General features: G+C 48.5%; 1 protein-coding gene across 4 annotated transcripts in view; it reads right to left on the bottom strand.

Annotated features, from left to right (window-relative positions):
* Window positions 1-593: 593 nt before the first annotated feature.
* Window positions 594-22643, bottom strand: part of RCC2 (regulator of chromosome condensation 2) — a 35448-nt gene continuing 13398 nt past the window's right edge. For all 4 annotated transcript variants that reach the window (XM_044996135.1, XM_044996136.1, XM_044996138.1 and 1 more), the window contains 10 exons: window positions 18581-18724; window positions 17809-17940; window positions 16030-16118; window positions 13688-13802; window positions 12103-12269; window positions 10091-10271; window positions 9691-9796; window positions 7101-7173; window positions 5121-5198; window positions 594-4056 (listed from right to left, as the gene is read on the bottom strand). In XM_044996135.1, the coding sequence (XP_044852070.1) occupies window positions 3952-4056; window positions 5121-5198; window positions 7101-7173; window positions 9691-9796; window positions 10091-10271; window positions 12103-12269; window positions 13688-13802; window positions 16030-16118; window positions 17809-17940; window positions 18581-18724 (1190 nt within the window). In that variant the 3' untranslated portion in view covers window positions 594-3951. The remainder of the gene's footprint in view (window positions 4057-5120; window positions 5199-7100; window positions 7174-9690; window positions 9797-10090; window positions 10272-12102; window positions 12270-13687; window positions 13803-16029; window positions 16119-17808; window positions 17941-18580; window positions 18725-22643) is intronic.

The raw sequence follows: 22643 nt of genomic DNA, 5'->3' as shown, positions 1-22643 counted from the left end.
CAAATCGGCCAAAGACATTAAAAGCTACTACGTCGCCATGTCAAAAGTCAGGCTACAGTCAGCAGTGAACGAAAGGCCTGATCTACCTGCAGTTTGGTGGCCTAAGTGGAACGAGTTGGTGGTCACAGTTCAGTTTCTAGAGAGCAGGAATAACGCAAACATTTTGGCGGTTGGCACCCTTGTTAGCTTCAGCAGAGGCCAGGGATTGATTGGGCCAAGGAGACTGAGCTCTGATTGGAAGTGGTTCCTCTAGGTCAGAGGTTCTCGGTGAGCCCCTCTTGGGTGGGGGGTACAGAATGTATTCCAAGGGGGTGAGAGAAGCTTGGAGGGGGCGAAACACCTTACTGCACACATTTTACCCACAGCAGTGAATAACTAGCAAAGCTGAGTCCTTCAGACAATCAGGTCCTCGGATGACGCTGAGCGCGTATGTACTTGTGTGGCAGGAGAGGGAGGGGCCTACACAAACACAGACACAAAGGGGGGGGGCGTGATCAAACAAGTTTGAGAGTATGGCACCTTTTTCACTAGTAAATTCACTTAGTCTGGAAGTGGGCGTGCCCCCTATCAACAGAGGCCTGTGAACCAAAGGGTGTACACAATGACCTTGTTTATTTAAACATTTACTCCAAGAAATATAAAAAAAACATGAAAATACAATTACAGCACTAACCCAGGAACCTTTCAGCTCGTCTAAATCAAAAACTGCTCCAAGATCCTTTTTCTCAGACTCTCCTTCACTCTCCCAAGGTAAGAGCAGGAAGAAGGCAGCTGGGGGAGAAGTTAATGAGGGCATGAATAATGTTTGATTTCTAACTACCACAGGCAGGACTCTGCCTACCTTGGGAGGTTCAGCCCCTTTTGGGTTGGAATAATTTTTGGGTGAAGGTGAATTATAGATTTTGCTGTTTTCGCAAAACCATCTTCCTGAAGAATTTTTCTAGTTTGAGAATAAATGGATTACTTAAAAAAAAAATCTGAGGAAAAATTATAGCTGAAACTCATCTTAATCCTAGGTCAGATGGAGTCGGCAACTGTTAGCACACGGCCCTCTGGCATGCAAATGTCCAACCCCAGAAAGGGTAAGAGTTAAGATTTCCAGTGCTGCAGCCCAAATTCTTGGGAACAGGTCACGCACAAGTCAAACCTCTGTCCGCTCATGTCCTGCATCTGTTAATGGGCTAGTATGCAAGCCAAGGACACAGTCTGAAGGGAGATTTTTGTTCTGGAGTCTGGCATTAGAGAGAGAAGAGACACAGACAGGCCGCAACTGCAGCTCGGTAGAAAGGTTTTGGGTGAAAAGGCTCAGGTGAGTTTGATTGTGACAGAACCTCTGGCCTGGATTTCTATTCTCAGGACAAATTTCTTACTTTCAGGCTGACTAATTTAAAGTGTTCAATTTATGACACCGGGGGGCCCATTGGCAGAGGCACTGAGTGCCCACGACAACAACTGATTTCAAATGGGAGCTCTGGGTGCCTAGTGCATCTGTGGAGAAAAAAAACAAAGCAAAAGAAATTCCAGGTGGCTAAAATTAGCCTCCTTTAAACACAGACACTCAAAATTAGTCGGCTATTTTGGAAAAATTGCAGCCGTCCTGCTTGAAGGTGGTTTATAACCACAACGGCACATGCAGGCACCTGGCTGAACAGGAGTTCAGTTCAGTTTCATTAAACACTTGATGCTGCTCCACGCAGAATTAACCAGGTGCAGACACTGCAGCTGGCTACACCTGTGGTTTGACAAGGGAAATCCCACTTTTCTGGAAATCCACCTGATCCAAACTCTAGGGAATCACGTAAGTCAATAGAAAAAACTCCTATTAAATTCAACGGGCTTTCAAATGGGCCCTAGATACCTGGCTGGAGGGGGGGGGGGGAAGGACAGTTAAGATTGAGGCCACTGGCTTTACTCCATATTGTAGACGGGAAAGGCTGACTGACGTTATTAAACCAGCAAAGCAAAGACTCAATTGCAGAACTTCTCCACCCAGCTGCTGTCCATGTTCGAGGAATTTTTTACTCTAAACACAATGAAAAATGCAAGAATCCCAGAACTGCAGTGTAACAGGATGCCAGCAAACGTTGCCTCTAGAGATCAGTGCAACTTGCTAGGGTAACGAGAAAGGAAAAGCCGTGCTCATGTGGAGACAGAGCAGAGCACTCTGTTAAAAGGCACCTTTGTTTCTCCAACACAGTCCAGAGTACTGGAACGGAAGAAACTTTTGGCGGGTATCTGATTGCAATCGAAAAATAAGAAACCTCCGAACCGTCCAGGGTCGGGAGCTCTTTGCATCTCTCCGCCAGTAAAACCAATTTGGTTCAACAGCAGCGCAAGAGTCCAGTCGAGGACCCAGTCCCTGCTGGGGGAACTGCTGCCCATTTTCACCAGCACAGTCTGGCCCAGCACCTGCTCCAACACCCAGTCTGGAGGAATCGGATGGTTCGTGGGTCAGCAGGAGGCAGTAATTTCCAAGGGCAGGAAGACAAAGGATCCCCTAGCGGATACCTGCAGGGATCTGGTCAAAAACCGCAAATTTTTAGGGAAAAAGACATTTATTGAAATTTCAGTGTTGAGGGGTTGTTTTCTGACCAATTCCGACCCTCCTACTGTCTGAGGCCCTGATCCTCCAAAGACTTACGCACATGCTCAGCTACGCGCTCAGCGCCGCCCACTGACAGCAGTGGGACTTCTTCTGTATAGGACGTATTAAGCAGGCAAATAAGACTTGTTTGATCAAGGTCCACGTCTCACCGACCAAAGGGAGAGGCCTGGGCTGCAATGTTCTGATCTAACCCCTTCCATCCCCAACAAATTCAGCGGTGTTTGGATCCTGGGTTTTCATTTAGGCCCATCTCTGAAGACTTCAGACTCTCAAGGAAAACGTGAGTGGGGCAAATTGCGATGAAAACCTCACACAAACACAACTACCCTTGGAATCAACTTCATTTACAATTAACACTCGGGAGCACCGCTCGTGCCAGCCTTTTCATAAGTGACCACAGGTTTTGATGCCCGACTTGACATACACCTAGGGCTTCATTTTTCAGAGTGGGTGAGCACCTGCAGATCCTGTTGTTTTTAACTGGAGCTGTGAGTGCTCAGTTCTGCTGAAAAATGAGCCCCAAAGTGTGTCAGATTTTGGGGTACCCATCTCCCAAGGCACCAGGGGCTACTTGAATGCGTTGGCCTAGTTTTTGTCTCGATGGAGGTTTTTAATCTGAAAACAATTAATCACACAAAAAGGTCAACGCTTATGAAACAGCCATGAAATAGGTGGCAGCCAGAGTCCCGCAGCTTAATCTACCAAGGGGTTACACAGCTGGATACTCGCTCCTTGGGGCTTATGTTAGACACTCCTCACACAGAACAGGGACCAGCACATTAAAACTAGAGAGATGAGAATGTAAATTTGCTTCTGGAAAGAGATCTCAGTAGTTGACTTCACCAAAGAGATGGCCCCATAGACACTCGGGGTAGATTTTCAAAGGCACACAGGGCTATTGGGGTCTAAACTTCCATTGAAAGGCAATGGGAATTGGGTGCTCACGTGCCATTTGTGCCTCTCCAAATCTTCCCCCAAGCTCTTGGTGGCAGCTGGGATTCTCCTCAATTCAATGCAACAAGCGCCATCTGGCCATGCTTACGCGTCAGCAGCTGTTCCGCTGCTCACCAAAGTACGTGGGGTTTATATGCCAAAAGGTCCTGCCATTTTCATTGGAATGGGAGCTCGTGAGCCAGGAGCAAATGTCAAACATTTAAAAGAACCGAACACTTTGGAAATGATATAGTAACAGGTAGTTAAAACTGTGAATCGCTTATAAAATTGAACCTCGGAAAGTCTAACAAAAAGCTTCGGTCAGGTCTCGTTGCCGATCTGCAATCTCTTTCGGTCCCAGTGCACATTGGAAATGACAGCTGCCATGGCAGGGGCGCAGGGCCCTGGCCTTATCAGAGGGTGCGTGGGTTGTATTCGGGCAGCTTCTTTAGCTTCTCTTTCTCCACGTCGCTTTCGTCCCTGGCTATCACCAAAGAATGGGCGTAGCCCATCGCCACCTGAGTAGACAGAACAAAGCATTTGCCACCCTAAAGCTTATACTGGATTCCATTGCTAACAAACTGCTGCATTGGGAGGTCTAGTGGGTAGAGCACTGGCCTGCAATTCCGGAAACCTGGGTTCTATTCCCGGCTCTGCTGTCTGATTGTGCCTCAGTTTCCCCAGGTATAAAACAGAGGTAATGATACTGACCAGGCAGTAAGGCACACGGAGTTCTACTGATGAAAATCGCTATGTAAAAGCTAGGGAAATCACAAGTCTTTTTATGATCAATGGCTTTTTACAACTCACCTTTGGAGGAACAGTGTGCAAGGACTAGCAGAGCACACAATTCATAGATGCCAAAGCCTGAAGAGACCATTGCGATCATCTAGTCTGACCACCTTCCCCAAAATAGTTCCTAGAGCATCTCATCTAGAACATCCAGTCTTGATTTAAACTACACCCCATCCCTACGCTCCTCTAACTCCTCATGCGAGGTTTGCAGACACACCACATTCACTGCATCTATCCCGGGTGCCACGTATGATGGACACCATCTCCCCGCTCAGGTATCCCCAGCATAAGGGATCGGGTAGGGAGTCTGGTCAATTTCTGTGCTGATTAAAGATGAATGGATTAATGAACATTAACAGAATTAGCATCTACCCTACACCCAGGAGGATTTTACTCCATTTCACAACCCCCCTCCCCACTTGTTGTGCATATACATGGCACATACCCACCCCAGAAACAATCTGTCTGGGTCAGGTTTCTACTTGTGCAGTCCTCTCTGAGAGCAGCAGTGGTGCAGACGCCTTTCCATTACCTATGGAAAACAGGCTCCCCCACACTTCTCTCCGCCTCCAGTTGCTGGTGTCTTTTGCATACGACAATCCCATTACCCAGTATCCTGAGGATAAACAGGGATCTGGCTGCCAGGCTTTAAAGCATCAAGCAGACTATTATGAGGAATGGGATTATGAATAGGGTGGTGATTTTCGGAAGCATGAGACCTGAAATGAGTGCAATCCAGCCTGCTGTGCTCACACCTTGTGTTTTTATTTGCTGGGTGTGCTCTCACCTGCTCTGGATAAATTCCATCTAGGGTTTTCACCTCTTGGGCTGCAGTAGAGGATTTGGGTTTATGGTCTCCATAGCCCTGTGAAGAGAAATGCGGAAGGGGACGTGTAAGATCAGAGGGTAAACCACAATCTAACCATTGTCCAAGGTTGTGTTATTTAACCTATTCCCTTGGCTTGCACTGGCTTCTGGAGTAGCCCCATGGAATAACCAAAGGTACAGAGGTTAGCGACTCTCCTGGGCAGGCTTAACTGCCTGCAAGGGCAGCAGAGACACAGGAAGAACTAGCAATTACAAAAAAAAAATGTCCCTAAGACTGAGAGGAAAAAGGCTCTGGCTTCTAGTTTGTATTTTATAAAATCCTGGGGGGGGTTTTTTTGTTGGTCCTACAAAAATGGTTCTGCAGAGGACAACAAAATGTTATCCCCAAAGCCGGGCTGCCAGCATGTGTGTGGGGCATGAGGAAGGGGAAGGACACCGCATCAACAACGCAGAATTATGCTATTTTCAGCTTCCTTTGGAAGAGGGGTAGGCAGGCCAAAGAAACTTCGTTTTCCAAACTTCTCAGAGTAACAGTCAAATGTGATGAGCAATGGGACTTTGATAAGGCAGCTGTTTGATAGGTCGGGGCGAGGGGGGAAGATCAGAGTATCTAAATGAAACAAAAAAGCCAATACGGTGGCTGAACCTTGAAAACCACTGAAAATTCAAACCACTGAAACGCAGGGACAGAGAAATCCAGAGCCACAAGCAGGCTTGCGCTAGCTTTACCCCAGTCACTCGGGACACAGAGAATTAGAACCAAGGAGGCAGATATACGTCACCATACAAAAGTATAGCACATGGGTGGCCAAATGTACTGGCCCTCTGAGCCACATACGACACTCTTCAGAAGTTTGAGAGCGGCGGCACACCTGCCGGGAGCTGGGGAATCAGCCCTGCTCTTGCTGAAGCCCCGAGCTCTGGCAGGTGCGCCCCGCAGGGCTGAAAGCCCAAGACCCCTCTATCCCCATTGGGCAGAAGTCCCTTCCGCCCAACCCTGCCGCAAGGCAGAGGTCCTGAGCGTCCCCGGCTCCCAGTCTGGCAGGTGAGGAACAGGAGGGCTCCGTGAGCCGCACTTTAATGGTAAAAGAGCCGCACACGGCTCACAAGCTGCAATTTGGCCACCCCGGCATAGGAGAAGTGGTCAAATACTTTAGTAACCTGGGGAGACGCAGCCTAGGACTGTATAATTCTGCGTCTTATCAAAATAGTTTGAGATCATCATAAAAACGTACTGATGTCCTCAATTAAAGCTGTGATTTCCCTGGGAAAATGGGGCATATTAGATAGTTATGTCACACTACCCCAGCACGCCAATAGCTCTAAAGGAAGGAGATGGAAGAGCTGTTACACTTGTGGTGAGATAAAACATTCGGTAATTAGACACAAGAAGGTGCATTAGGGTGAAGCCAGTTGACTTGTAGAGGTTGTTAGGCACGAGGCAACGCTGAGTGTTTCCAGCTATGTGAGAAGCCAGGTCTCACCAAGATACAGAACTCACTTGGGTTTATGAGTTACGTGCATCCATCCTCTCCTCCCCTTCCCTCCGATACAAGCTCCCTGTTTCCAGAAAAATTCTCTTAGGAATATTTTGGTAATTTTCTCTGGGAGAAAACTCTGCGTAGTTGTGTGTGTAGGAGTAGAAAGGTGCGTTTCTGTGTAGCATTTCATCTCTGTGTAAGATACCTATTATTGCATCTTCCAGGCTAACCTTTCAACACGTGCTACAGGAAAAAAAATTTCCCTTCAATAACTAAATTAAGCAGGACAGTGACCATTTAAAAATATAACCCCACTAAATTAGCGATCACAGGATTACAACAGTCTACTTGCAAAGCTGTTCCCCACCCCCCCCAATCTCTTTGCTTGCAATCTTTCCTCTCTGGTACGGGCCCAGCCTGGCTAGGGTTTCTGTGCGAGTCCCCAGCTGCCTTCTTACCAGTTCACCGAAGGTCGGAGATGGGCCCCAGCTGATTGTGCTCTCATCTGCAGCCACTATAATACTGCTCTTCCTGAAACAGGTACACAGGCTGTTACTGCCACACGATCCGCTTTCACGCCCACCCCCGGCAGCCCCACTAGCTAGTTACGTCTCCCGCGCCCACCGGCCGCTTGGCACCAGAAGAGAATTTCCCCAAGTAGTTTTGGATGCTTTCTTGCTCAGATGCAAACCCTGGTCCAGCTGCTTTCCAAAGTGCTGCAAGGCCTGATCCTGCTGCCTGGGGGTGGGTGGATCCTTGTGGAGCTTCACTGAAGTCAGAGGCCCGCCCCTAAATGGATCCCCATAATCATTCATTCCCTAAAGCAGCATTTCTCAAAAGGGGCCACCAGCGGATTTTTGTGTGGCCACGACAGCCTCCAAAGCATTGGCAGAGATCGGGGGCAAAGCAGCGCCCCCTCCCTGCAGCACCCAGCTATTGCTCCTGAATAGCTGCAGCCAGGGGCAGCAAGATGCGCTGCCTTGGCGTTTGCACTGGCACTGCCAGCGGGGATCAGCACCCTGCACCACGCAGCCTCCTCGGAGGCTCTGGGCAGCGTCTCTGGAGGTGTATGGGCCGGTGTGCACAGCGCCAGAGGTGGCTCTTGTCAGGGCATTCAGTCCCCAGGGCAGCTCCCCGGCTCCCACCTGGCTGGGGCATGAGCGGCCTGGGACTCTGCAGGTGACAGGTGAGTTCCTGACCCGCCTTCCCTGGGGCAGGCTCTCACTGAAGGGGACGGGAGGCAGGGACAGAGAGCCGGCTTTGTCAGAGCCGCCACCGCTCTGAGGCCACCAATCAATTTGTTGAGAGAAGTCCTGTAACATACTCAAGATAAAAACCTTTAACCGAAAGTCAAGGAGAGGTTGAACAAACATTAGGTCTTAAAGGGATTCCCTTCCCATGTCCACTAATACAATGCTCCCACTCAAACAGCAATCAGGCAAGTCAGAGATCAATGTTCATTTGAATGAATGCCCACGTGCTTGCTTTTTAGCGACAGAACCTGCAGAGGAATGCCTGGGTTGAGAGAGTGAGGAAAGAAATCTTTAAGTCCTAGTGTAAAGATTTACTCTACAAGTTTGCAGAGCCCTTGGAGGTCACGTGTTGGGTTTCTTCATTGCAGCATAGTAAAATTGGTTACAGTAGATTTACAGGGGGACTTTTCAAACAGATCCCGATGTTCCCCACTCTGAAGAGCTTGCAGTCAAAGAGAGACAAGACAAAGACAGGTGTGGCATGAGACAACAGACCAGACAAGGGAGAGGGTGAAGAGGATAGGAGACCAAGGAGTAAGGATTCCTGGAGAAAGAAGGTTTTAAAGAGGTGAGGAGGATCATAGAATCATAGATTATTAGGGTTGGAAGGGACCTCAGGAGATCATCTAATCCAACCCCCTGCTCAAAGCAGGACCAATCCCCAAACAGCCCCCTCAAGGATTGAACTCACAACCCTGGGTTTAGCAGGCCAGTGCTCAAACCGCTGAGCTATCCCTCCCCCTCCAGGGATAAAGTGATTCTATTTCTCACAGACCTCTAGCCAAATGCTCAAGCTGTTCACAAAATCTCCCATTAATACAAGCAGAAGCATCCTCTAAGCAACCTAGAAACACTGAATAGCACCCCTTCATCCCCACCCCCCCACACCCACCCACCCACCCACACAATGGAGTGCTACAATCAGTGCTGGAGAATGCTTGAGATTTTAGCATACTCTGATCAAATCAAGTGACCATTAAACAGGTTTTAAAGATTTGTATGCAGCGTTGGGAGCCTTGTCGGTCCCCGGATATTAGAGAGACCAGGTGGGGAGCTCATATCTTTATAGAGCCAACTTCTTATTGGTGAGAGAGACAAGCTCTGGGTAAGCTCCACAGCTGGTCTCTCCCCCCAACAGAAGATGGCCCAATAAAAGACACTACCTCACCCACCTGGTCTCTTTTAAAGATCTGACAGTTTCTCCCCCACGCCCAGCTGACTGCAGCAAATCACGCAACCCCCCACAAAACCCATCACCCCAGCCCCACAGCGGAACTGGAAGGTCAGACATCCCATGATGGGTTCTCCGCCCTCCGTCATGAATCTAAACAGAGATGTTTGCTCCCTCCCAGCACAGGACACGGCAACAAACCTTTCTAGGAGGAGAGACTTGCACCCAGACAGTCATTTATCATGGGCCATTTCCCTCCGCCCTTGCTTTAACCAGGCCTCAGACCTCCCTTCCTTCTCTAGTGCTATTAAGAACACCCACCCTAGGTATCCAGCAACTTTCCCCCTACCACCAGGTCAAAAAGCAAACAAACTCACCACCGCTGCCTGGATCCACCAAGCAGAGCTGGACCCAAGGCCTGGATAATCTAATCAGAGCTCGGTGTATGTAAATATAACTAGTCAGTAGGAGCCATTTCATGGGGCCAGATTCACTGCTCCTATTATCAGCCCCTTCTGTACTTGGATCTGCCAGCTAACGGCACTACTTCTACGACGTCATTCAGGCAAGCTGTGGGCAACGGTTCCCCCCTCCCCAGTTCTGGGGGCAGGAGCGGTCACTTACCCACAGGCCAAGCTGCGGATTTTCCAGCCACAGAGGTCCTGCACAGCTTTGGGGTACATGGTTGACTCACGGGAGGTGTTTGTGGCTCCCCAGAAAAACAGACCACCTGCAAAACAGAGCAAACCAACCACCGTCAGGCTCTGAGATATTCTCGGACACAGAAATCCGTTTGAAACGCACATGCACGGACACTATGAAAGGGATCTGCAGAGACGACGCAACACATGCTGGTCGATCACTCCAGGGTTTATTTTAAAGATACTGGGAAGATTCACAAGTGAGCGCTCCCTGAATGGAGACAAAGGCCGTCTATTGGAGCGTGGCTCTCACAAGACAGACTTTGTGCGGCAAGATGGCTTTGCGCCAAGACCCATCTGCAAAGAAAGACGAGGCAACTGACCTGTTTCGCTGACAGCAAAGGAGCAGGTGTAGCCGGCATAGATCTGAGCCGCCCCACGGCCCGGGAAGTCAAAGAGCTTGACCAGCCGTGGCACCATCTCGTCCTTCTGCTCGGCATGGCCCAGCCGCCCATACCCACCAAAGCCCCAGGAGAACACACGCTTCTGGGAGTCTAAAACAAGCTGCAAAGGGACAGACGGTGACATGGACTTGGGTTTAGACACAGGAAGACGTCTCCCCACCATGCAGCTATTTGCAGAATGGATTATTGGTTCTGCTCTACAGATCTTGGCAGCCGACCAAATGCAGCTGTGTCAGAGGCATAAAGATAACCTATGGCAAATTCTATGCTGCAGGGGCTGAAACCATTGAGATGATGCACTTAATACAAGGACATTCCACTATTTTCTCTGCCAACTATTCCATTTTTCCACTCTTATCTTAATTGTTGTTAAGTCACGTGTCTTCCCACTCCTCTCCTCCAGTAATAAAGCCAGAAGCAAAAAGGGCTAGGTGTCTAGACAGCTGGGTAATTCAGTCAATTTCATACTCCGATATTGATTAAACTGGAGAAAGAGCAAACAAGATGAGGACCCCGCCACCTCCCCCAGGATTCCCGCTCAGAGCTTTTGTGCTGCTCTCTACAGAGCTACTCAACAATGGGCAATAAAATACCAGGACTCGGCCTGGTGCATTTACACAACAATTAGAATTTAACTGCCACCCATGATGTGGCCTCCGGTACTAGAGGAGTTAAGTCACATGGCAGCTTCAGTCAGATAAAACATCTCAGTAACAATAACTGGAAAAGACATTTAGACTTCAGGCATCCTGTGGGTACACACGTATCTTTCCCTCCGTTATTTGCTTAACAAGTCTGCCTGTCTCTCAGTAAGCTATCACACAGTGGATTTTCAGGTTTGGAGGGGTTTATTTTTAATCTATTATTATGCATTTCAACCCCCTAAATGTTAGGAATCAAACTACTCAAATTGGATTAGGACACCTCCCACACAAACTAAAGTCATAATCTGATTACGCCAAGATTGGACTCAAAACCTAAGCAGGGCAGGGAGAAACAGAGGGTTTGTGCAAACGACGGCCTGTATTATAGATCTGTGCCAGTGGACAGCACATTTCCCATCCTTCCAGTGTGTGAATTACCTATTCTAAGAAAAGGTGTCTGACTCCATCTGTCCCTAGAGAAGTTTCAACATGCACCGAGACAAAGTTGTGATCAAACCTTTGTGCCATGGGTTAAAGTTTTGCAAATGGTCCATAGTCACGGGATTACAGCCTTAAGGCTGGAATCAACATACTTTTAGGGTACTTGGAGCTGGTGGGGAGATTCCTAGCTAGCAAAGCGTGGCTGCAGCAGGACAAGCAGAAGAATGCACTAGCAGCCCTGAGTATGTGCCGATCTGAGACCACAGGCACATACTCAGGGCAGCCAGCTGTCCCGCCGCCCACACTGCTGCAGCTACGCTATTTTTAATGCACCAGCTCAATCACAGCTAGCACGAGTACGTCTCCTCGAGCCGGGAATCAGCCCCCTGGCCCAGGCGTCGGTATATCCTTAGTTACAGCTGATGGAAAGAAGCGAAGAGAGAGCACTGAAGGCTTTAATGCCTCAGAGGATAAACATGAGGGAAGGTTTTCGACTAGGTCTAGTGTAACTTCTGGTTAGAGATGGGACAAACCACGATCCGAATCCAAAACTCCTGGAACTCTGAAAATTCGTGGCACAGGAGCAGCTCTGTTCAATGCAGCTCTGTCACTATTACAGAGAATCCAGCACGAATCAAAGTCATTCGTAAAGAGACGATGTAACTGCCAGTCACCAGGAGTCAATTAACTGCATGTGGAACGTACAGCAAATTGAGGGGAACTCATCAAATCAATTTCTGTCAGACCCCAGCAGAATCCCAATGACTGCCACTGAGCAACGCTAGATAGGGAATCGGTCTCTCTGTGGGCAGTGCTTCAGACTGCCAGGTGAAATCCCCGCCTTACCGTGTGGTTAGCACCGCAGGCCACATCTCGCACGACCACGTTAGGGACAGGAAGGATCTGCCCATCTTTTGTCTTTTCGATGAAGATGGCAACGCGTCGGGGCACCAGCTCACAGTCATACTCTATCCTCTGAGCACGGGCGATGAACTTCCCATCAGAATTGTGCCCTGTTGCAGGGCAGAGAGAGATGTGAAAAAGGAACTCTGCGTGGCTGGTTACCCTGGCCCACGCCACCCGGTAACTCAGCAGGAACCCTCTGGAACAGGCATCCCATGACCCATGGGATAGGAGCACCACTCTAAATTACTACACTTCTCAGGGTAACGGTTTCTGTGCTAACCTTATACTCCTGCTGAAGAGGGCGGTGTGGAAGACTTCTAACTACATAGAGCCATTATTTTGCATACTGCTGTAGCACCTAGGAGCCCTGGCATGGCCCGGGCCCCCACTGGGGTAGGCACAGTACAAACAAGGAACAAAGAGACAGATCCTCCCGAAAGGAGCTTCCCCTCTCATTAGGGGCAAAGGAGGAGGAATTCCCTGCAGCTACTCCTGGAGCTTTTCCCATTTATAAAGGATTTCCACCTGATTTCCCCTAAAGGCAACTTAACGTCATCCCCCATTTTGTCAGGAAACTGCACCTCCGGCACGTCACGGGATGTCTATTCTGCAATAAAAAACCCACGGCACCAAGTTCCAGAGCCCAGGTCAACTGACTTGGGCTCGTGGGGCTAAACACTAGCATAGACATTCGGGCTCGGGCTGGAGCCTGGGCTCTGAGACTTCCCCCCACCCTGCACGGGGCCCCAGAGCCTGGGATCCAGCCTGAGTGTCTCCACTGCAGTTTTATAACCCTGGAAGCCAGAGTCAGCTAACCTGGGCCAGGCATGGGTCTTTTCTTGCAGTGCAGACATACTCTCAGAGACCCTTCGAGCCTGCTCAGGAAATCCTCACCACCCTCCGAGAAGAGGCAGCCCGTGGCTGCATCAAAGCATGCACACTCCCTGCTCTGTAGATCCCAGCTACTAGCCATTAACCAGATAAAGTACAGCTCATGCATAACTGAACACGCTGCCTGGATGCACAGTGGCAGATTGTCATTTCTGCAGCACCGACAGGCTACACAGTTTAGCATTCCAAATGGGGTGTGTGTGTGTGTTTATGGCCACTCCAGGGGCAACGGCGTTTGTTTGATTGTAACACCGCCGCCTCACACTTCCCTCTCCCTTTCAATCAGAAGATCTCAAAAGCACTTTACGAATATTGGCAAATTAAACCTCACCCACCCACATGAGAGGCAGTCTAGAAGCACTCACTCGATACCTGGGGAAACTGAGGCATAGAATGGCAAGGCATATTGACCAATGTCATACAAACAGAGGAGAGAGAAGAGAGGCCAGATCATAGGCTTTAAACACAAGGCCACTATCCCCTCTGGAAGGGGACTAAGATAAGATCCCCTGCCCCTCATTGTTTAGATTATACCAACATGCCAGTCTACAAAAAACTTGGTGGCTGTCTCAGGCTGGATTTGAAGTCTGCTGTCATTAAAACTAGATAGTCCTTTAAAAATAAACCACCATACCCAGCTGTCCATATTCAGGGCACCCAAAGGAATAGAGGTTTCCTTTGCAGTCCATTATCATGCTGAATTCAGCCCCACAGGCCATTTTGGTAATAGGTTGGCCATTGTACATTATCTACAAAGGAAGGAGACAACAGTAACATTTGGAAACAGATGAAACAGAGTGACCCAAGTGCCCCTTCTAGGCTGCAAGTGAGCACTGCCAGACTCCCAGAGCAAATATATGGCCAGGCTGTCAAGGAGCGCACAGCTGTTTTCCAACATGTGTGCGAATACCAGGCCCAAATTACCTAGGCAAATCAGGTATTTGCATGTACAGTTAAGCAGTACATTTGCATACACCAAGTGACTATGTTTAGTGTGTACTAATTTACATGCAAAATCATGCAAACCTGACTGAAGAAACCTGGCCTGTCATTTAAATAACTGCCCCAATATTGGGGAAGAGGAAAAAGGGGTTTGGGAAATGGTCAATTCACTAAATAACCCACAAAAATATGAAGGGAGAAGGAGAAAATAGGAACTGAGGGTGTGTCTACACTGGTGTAAGTTCTGGCTTGAGGAGACATCCCTCGCTAGCGCTGATCAAGCCGGCATGCTAAAACCAGACGTGCAGCCAGCTGGTGGGAGAGGCTAGCCGCCTTGAGTACAATCCCATCTGAGCCGCTAGGTATATTCTCAGGTGGCTAGGTTAGCCCCTCCCACTGCTTGCACCCCGGGGGCTACACTTGTATTTTAGCACACCAGCTCCATCATAGTTAGAGTAGGTTATATCTACTCGAGCTGGAAACTGCACCGCCGGTGCAGTAAGCGCTTCTTAGGACAGCTCCTCGGCTAAACTTCCACTCTGCTCTCAGCTAGACGTTCTCTTCGCTTACTTCATGCACTGGGGCAATATTTTGCCACCCTTTGGCTCTTGCGTCTTCAGCCCAGACCCATAAGAGAATGGATCCCAGTGATTATAAGGCAGCGGCAGGCTCTGTTTAATCTCCAATCCGAGGTGTGAAAACTCTCCTCCCTGATCCATTTTGTTTCCCAAGACAAGAATGGGAATGGCTAAGAAACAGGTAATCTCCTCCACAGGTGACAAGTCTGACCATTGTTTTGACTTTGTGATGTGAAAATCTGAGAGCCTATCTACCAAAAATTCAGCTTATGGTGGTCCAAAAACTCACTTGGGATGCTTTCAGTCCCCAGCCACACCAGTGACCAATCTAGTAGCTGAGCTGTTTGAACACTGGATTGCCTGGCCATTGAGGGGAAAACAACACTTTAAAACCATGCTTAAAAGTTACGGGAGGATCTAGATCAGGGGTGGGGCAAACTATGGCCCCTGCTCCGGCTCCTATGCACACCAATGGCCCCGCTCCACTGGGAGCTGCAGGGGTGCTGCCTGCGGATGGGGCAGTGTGCAGAGCTGCCTGGCCGCGCTTCTGCGTAGGAGCTGGAGAAGGGACATGCCCCTGCTTCTGGGAGCCACTTGAGGTAAGCAGCACTCAGCGCCTGCACCTCGAGTCTCTTCCCACACTCCAACCCCTGCCCCAGCCCTGATCCCCCTCCCGGCCTCCAAACCCCTCAATCCCAGCCCGGAGCACTCTCCTGCAGCCCAAACCCCTCATCCCCAGCCCCACTCCAGAGCCTGTACCCACAGCTGGAGCCTGCACCCCTTCTCAACCCCAGCCTGGAGCCCCCTCCCACACCCTGAACTCCTTATTTCTGGCTCCACCCCAGAGCCCGCACCCCCAACCAGAGCCCTCACCCCCTCCTGCATCCCAATCCCAATTCTGTGCCCATTCACGGCCTGCCACACAATTTCTATTCCCAGATGTGGCCCGCGGGCCAAAAAGTTTGCCCACCCCGATCTAGATGATCACGCCGGCCTCTTCTGGCTTTATAATTTATGTTCTAGACTATATAGAGAGCTGATCTAGAGCATGGCTTTAAAACTGTTTGGACCATCCACATTGGCCAGGTAAACCATGTTAGCCAGTTATCAGTCTGACATCAGATTTAAACGGACTCAGGTAATATTGTATAATCTTCAGTCTGGACAGGGCTTTTCCACTTGTCCAGCAAATAGACAAAATACATGATGTGATGCTATTTATTTTCCAAGTCAGTAAATAACAAACAGAAGAAAATATACGGCAGAAATTTTTGTTCTGGATGAAGATTCCATGTCTCCCCCAACCTTCACGCCTCTTATTGGAACCAAGTCCAAGCAATTTGGTTTTAAGGATCGACACGGCCCCAAAACGGTCACCAGTGCAGTAGCCAGGACGTGAGAAATTAAGGAACCCGTTGACAGACAGAGGAAACCCAAAGAAGAGCATTAGAAGTACCTGAGTGGGACTCGGAACTGCATCCGTCTGATTGCCGAGACCAAGCTGTCCCATCTTGTTCTCTCCAAATGCAAATACAGAGCCACTCTCTGGAACAAGAGGGAAACAAATGCAGGGGGGAAGGAGAAGGGGTGGCAGTGAAGGGAGAAGTTTAAACCTCCATGTTAATGCAGAGTTGCTGGAAAACCATTAATACAGAATTGAGATGATCATGCCAATGCACCATGCTAAATTAAAGCATATTGCCCCAGATGCTATAACTTAAACATTCGAGTTGTCTACAGAGGGACACTCAAGGAAGTTATTTCAAATTCATTAAAGGTGTGAATTTTAATGTGGATTAGTTAAATTGTATTAAACCCGTGTGGACACACTTATTTGGAATTAACATGGCCTTAATGTGGTTTATTTTAATTCCCTTCTAAGGCCACTTTAATTTTGAATAAGAGCATCCACACAGCAGTGTAGGAACACAACCTCCTCGAACACATCTACAGAAACATTCTTCCATCAACACAGCTGCATCTACTGTGGGGGTCGGGTCACCAAATTCTGGACACGGGTATGGATTTGTCACAGCCCTGACCTATGTCAGCCTAACGTTTAAGTGAAGGCCAGGCCTCCACACAGACAAGCGTTAAGCCATCCAGAATCTCAAGGTGTCTCCCCACTAGAAAGGCTACAGCAGCACACCCGCTGATAACAGCGACGGAAGGGGCTCTTCTGTCACTGTAGCAAATCCACCTCTCTGAGGCAGTAGCTAGGCTGACGGAAGAACTCTGTTGACCGAGCAGCATCTACATTGGGGCTAAAGTTGGCTTCATTACATCACACAGGGTGTGAAATTTCTCTCAGCCTTGAGCAATGTAGTTAAGCAGACATAACTTTGTAGTACAGACCAGCCCAGAGAAGGAATGTATTACAGTAAGAGAAATTAGCAACAAGGCGGCATAATCACCATTTTATAGCACTGCTATCGAGACAGTCATCTCCTGGAGATGACTATGCATAGGCGGCCATGTCTTACATTCTAAATAGCAAGATAAAGAGCTTGTTTGCATTATAGAGTGGTATGAAACGTAGAGCACTCTCATATGGTTCACTCTAACTGCCCCACGCAGACACCGCTGGCATGGACTGAAAGGCACCAACGTAGTCCCATTTGAAACATTAATGCGCACTAGTTATCTTTTAGCTTGTGCCAGCAGGGTCTACAACGGGCACTTAGAGCCCTCTACAATTCACACGCCCGTCGTCCAGACTGCAGCGCCACACCGACAAACCTAAAGTAGCTTCTTCCCTTCGTGCCCAGTGATGGAAGTTTCAGAAGTGGAGTAAGACTGAGACCATCTTCAATAGCCTTCATATTCTTCAGGATCCCTTTGATTACAAGGCCCTGCAACACAGCTCTCGGCCAAGGACTCCCTTTGCATATCTTCACAAGCCAAGGCATTCGCTACCCACCAGGGGCTGAATGTGCTGCTTCCAAGACCCTATCAGCTTCTGTTAGCCTCAGGAGCAAAAGAGTGCGGGTGAAATCCCAGCCCCATTGAAACAAAAACATGCATTACCTTCAATGGGGCCAGGATAGCACCGAAAGACTCCGTCCTCCATTACCACCTAGCCCGAGGTTCTCTCTCTCATTCCCAGGTGCATTGTGCATTTCCTGAGGATCAGTATTTGATGCACCAATTCCCTGTATGCCCCAGTATTCTGCAGTGTCCTGTAGGGAGATCGATAGCCCAAGCCCAATTCCTCCTTCCCAGCAGCCTCCCGTACCTGTCAGAGCGAGCGTGTGGTTCCGCCCACAAGCTGCTGATGCGATCACCTCGTTGCTGAGAACTTCAATGAGTTTGGGAGCCTCCACGCGCTTGGTATCTCCATGCCCCAGCTGCCCTTTCTCGTTACGACCTAGAGAGAAGCGTGCACACAAACACGCATGAGCCGGCGAACACCTTTAATTTTAAAAAGGAAGAACATACTACAGAGACTCAGATCCCTTTTCCCGCTCATTGCACTGTACCCCTTCTCAGTTGTGACCAGACTTCACACTAGGAGAAACCACCCTTTGAACCTGATCTGCTCCTCCGTCCTTCCCAAGCAGAGCTTGCCTAGTGTACGAGTGCCTAACCTGGGGATGGCAACAGGTCTCAAGGGGTCGTGACCATGCTCCCTTTCCTTATGGCTGCCTTCAAGCTTTGCCAGTTGTAGTGTGGGAGCCGTGATGTGGAAAAGGTGGAGAACCACCATTCTAGTGCATAGAGCATCTGAACTAGTCTCCTTGAGATTCACAAGATACAGCAAGGGGCAAGTCACCCACTAGCTGTCAAAGTTCTAATCCGCCCCACTGAACTGCTTCAACTAGGCCAAAAGCCAGGCTGTTTCAGGAACCAAGTTTTCAGCACCTCTGATACAGACAGCTGATAATCTTAGGAGTCTACTGTAATTCAGAGCTGGGCAGAGACCACTGCCTTCCTTTATGCCAGCAATATCTTTACTTGATTCACGATCTAAGAGCTACTGATACACACAGTTTATGCCTACTACTCACCCCAGCTCCAGAGCCTCCCCTCTGTGGTGATGAGCAGACTGTGAGCTGCACATGGTCCCGAAACCACAGTCCGTACCTGAATCCCTGAGAGACACCCATACCTGTGAGGCCCCCACAAGTTCTGGCCCAGGTTACGGTAAGCCACTGTAGAGAAAGTGGAATACAGACGAGTCTTACAAATAACATGAAGTCAGCAGCAAGGGCACTAAAATCATCTCTAACAAGTCACTGTCCACAAAGAAAACCCACTTAAATAGGGACAGGTTTGTGGATTCCGTTTTGCCCCAGAGTTTATCCAAAATTAGGGTTGTCCTACGTAGTTCTTGCAACTCACCTCATTCAGCTGATTTGTGGTTATATTTTATGTAACTGCTATTACAGAAATCCAAAATAGTTTTCAGTTGACCACTGACATCTTACGTTCATCTCACTGTTCTGTCATGCTACAGGATATTCTTGGTTGCCAACATGAGACAGGAAGAGGGAAAGGACAGCAGGAGATTTGTGACCTTTCTGAGTCATATTAGCACCGCTGATTTCTATTGAGAAGTTAATTAGACCAAAACCCACCAACAAAGCAGTCCCAGCAATTACAGGCACCGTGACAAAGCGACAGAGCTAGATAAAGAATGGGGGACCTCAGTGAGCCAATTAAAGTCACTGTTGCAATTACCTGCATCCTACTTAGGTGGCTTTGACCATACCACAACATGAGGCTTGAAAATACTGAGCGACTTAAATGACGTCAGGAGTCAATTGATCCTTCATGACTTAATTTTCCCTATAAGTATAACGGGCTGTAATACAGCATCTCTATCCGGGGATCTCAAAGTGCTTTGCAAACATCAGAGAGTTTAGCTTCACGGCACCCCTGCTGGATACCTACAGATTGTCCAATTTTACACATAAGGAACAAAGGGTTAAATCCTGCAACGTATCAAGCACCCACCGATTTCAATGATAGCTGAGGCATTCGGCATCAGGAATGAGAGCCTCTGACTGATGAAGTGCACTCCCTACAAACTGAGTTCTGATGGACACATTCCACTCTATACATATACATATTAGATCTTGTTTGTTCGATCCATCCTTCCTTTATGCCTTTAGCCTTCTTTGCCAATGATCTACCACCACAGAGCACTGTAGTTACGACACTGTATTATTTAGATTTATAATAAGTGCCTATCTTGGGCTCCAAGCAATTTCATGCACTTCTAAATGCTTTGTCATTGTATTTTTTTTTTAAAAACACCTCCACCACATCACAGGGGTATTACGAGGCTTAATTCATTAGTTGAAAGCATTGTAAGTGTGCAAAGCACTGCAGAACTTGCATTTTGTTGTTGGGCTTCCTGGTCACAAACTCTGCAGTCTGTGTGTGAAATGTGACTGAATACCACAGAGGAGTTTGTTAGAGGCTGGCAGTTTGCAATAATGGCAGCTGCCAACTATTATGTCTGTTTGTTTTAGCTACAAATGTTGAATGATGCTGCTGCTGTCTATACTTATCCTGGATACTCGCAGAAAGAACACAGAAAGAGGCACCTTGGTTCACCTGGTTTGCAGATGATATTCTAAACGATCTTTCTCGTCACTGCACAGAAGAGGATATTGATTAATACAGAGATGTGCTGGAGAGACAGGGGCTCAAAATTAACAGAGGAAAAACAGAATATATGGTATGTGATTTCAATAGTATGAACACTGAAGAATTATCCTTGGAACCAGATGGGCAGACAATATCAAAAATGCAAAGTTTCAAGTATCTGGGTTCCAGCTTCTGGGAAAACGGGAAAACGGAGGTAGGATAATAACCCCCAGCTCAAATGGAGAGAGATAAGTGGTGTCATACGGACAGGAAGATTAAAGGGAAAGCCTAAAAAACGGTGGCCCATCCAGTTTTAAATGTCTGGCACTCAGTGTTACGCAACAGAAGAAATTTGAGCGAACAATCTGTTCCACAAGAAGTTAAGATGGATAAACAAGACCGACCACGGGAGGAATGTGCATGGTAGAGACGTGCTCAAAGTAACACTCAGCAATGAAAAGATGAGGGAATGCAGGCTCAGATGGCTTGGTCAGGTAAAGTGCATTCCTAATAACATGTGGCTACGAGAGTCCAACAGATCAAGACCGAAGGAAAAAAGACAGAGGCCGACAAGGAACAGTGGTGGGATGCTGTAAGGGAACAGGCTAGCACATGGCGTGATAGAGGATATGCCACTGAACAGAGCACTTCGGTGGGAGAGGACTCAGAGCGGACTGGATTAACGCAAAGAAGTTGAATGACTGACAGATTACTGAGGTAAGCACTTTCCCCCATTTTAATTATTTACGGAATCACCTCTGTTTCAAGATGCCGTTTACCACTGGGGTAGTGAAACTAGACATATGCAGCACTGGCCAGCGTGTTACAAACTTGGAGAAGAGAAACAACGGCAGTGGTTTGTACGTGCTTATCTCGGATGACAGAAATCAAGCAGGACTGGTCTATTTTACACCCTTTTAAAATGGTGTATCTGCTCACAACTCTGGAATGCAGCGTAACTGTGGTTTTTAATTCCCTCTGGTATGGCGTACATCTGTCAGTGCCTACTGAATTGCACTAACTGTCCTGACTAACTGGGATGGAGGAAGTCTGTTCATCGCTGCACTCAAAATTCACAGAGCCAACTAGTGCATTTAACTACGCAACTCCCGTTAAATTTGGTGGGTGCCGTGTGCCTAAATCCCCTAACTTAGGGGTTCTCAACTTTTTTGAGCTTACAACCCATTTGTAAATGGTTATAGCCTATCTGAACCGAGTAAATAGTCTGGTGGGGAGGCCCTGGGGTGGTTCTTGTCAGATCCTGCCCCCACAGGGGGTTGGGTCCTGCCTGGCACTCACCCCATAGTGGTGGCTCCTGTGCCGTGGGGCTGGCTCGACTTGGCTCTCTGCTCCGGGTGTTGCAACCTCTGGGGTTGCAGTGCCGCTCAGGTTTGGCCCCGCTTGTGATCTGGCTCATGGGGTTGCAGTGCCACTCACTCAAATTTGGCCTACTCGGATTCCATCATCATGACAGCTGGGCCAAACCTGAGTGGCGCTTGGACCCCAAGGGCTGTGCTGCCTGGAGCAAGGAGGAGAGCCCAGCCACCCTCATGGGACAGGGCCAAAGGAGCGGCCAACCGACCCTGTGAAACATTTTGGTGACCCGATTTTGGGTCCTGACCCACAGGTTGAGAAACCCTGCCCTAACTGACTGTGAACATCTCAACTGGTCTCAGTTTGGAGGCTCTAGAGACAGTACAGTTGTCAAAATGATAACAAACGATTTATAATTAAGGCAGCATGGTCTAGATGGAGAAGCGTTAGGCTAGGACCCAAGAAGATCTGGGTTCCATTGCTAGCTCTGCCGCTGATGTGCTGTGTGTCTTTGGGCAAGTGCTGCTTCATCTCCCTCTGCCCCCATTTCCCTTTCCATCCTTTGTCTGTCTCCTCCATTTAGCCCGTAAGCTCTTCAGGGCAGAGATGTCTGTACAGCACCTAGCAAAATGGGGCTGTGATCTTGGCTGGATCCACTAGGCACTACCATGATATAAACAACAACAGAAAGTTATGCTGGTTTTACTCAGTCCAACAGTCTGACTCGACAAGGTAAGAATCACTTCTTACCAGGAATCAATGGCGGGAGAAGTTACACTGTGGACAGAGTGCTGGACTGGGACTCAGGAGAACCCAGATCTTATTCACGACTCTTCCATTGACCTGCTGGGTGGCATTGGGCAGGTCACGTCGCCCTCTCCATGCCCCGGTTTCCCCATCTGTAAAATGGGGATAATGATCCCGACCTCCTTTGTAAAGGACTTTGAGGTATAGAGATGAGATGCGCAAGATAAAAGTGAGGTATTATTAATATGACAAATGATTAGCAACAATTGTCATTTTTGAGCCTACTGGAGGCAGCCACCTTGCTGAAAGGTGCTGTCACGTGACCTTTGCTTTGCAGATCCCCACACTCCAAAGACTATAAACCCATTTTGATGTTTGTTTAGCCGTCAGAAAAGCCAGTCGTTTGTTTGAATA

This window comes from Mauremys mutica, chromosome 21 (genome assembly GCF_020497125.1).
Source record: "Mauremys mutica isolate MM-2020 ecotype Southern chromosome 21, ASM2049712v1, whole genome shotgun sequence".
Taxonomy (NCBI): Eukaryota; Metazoa; Chordata; order Testudines; family Geoemydidae; genus Mauremys; species Mauremys mutica.
The sequence above is the reverse complement of the archived record's forward strand: the minus strand, read 5'-3'. Positions and strand labels throughout refer to the sequence as shown.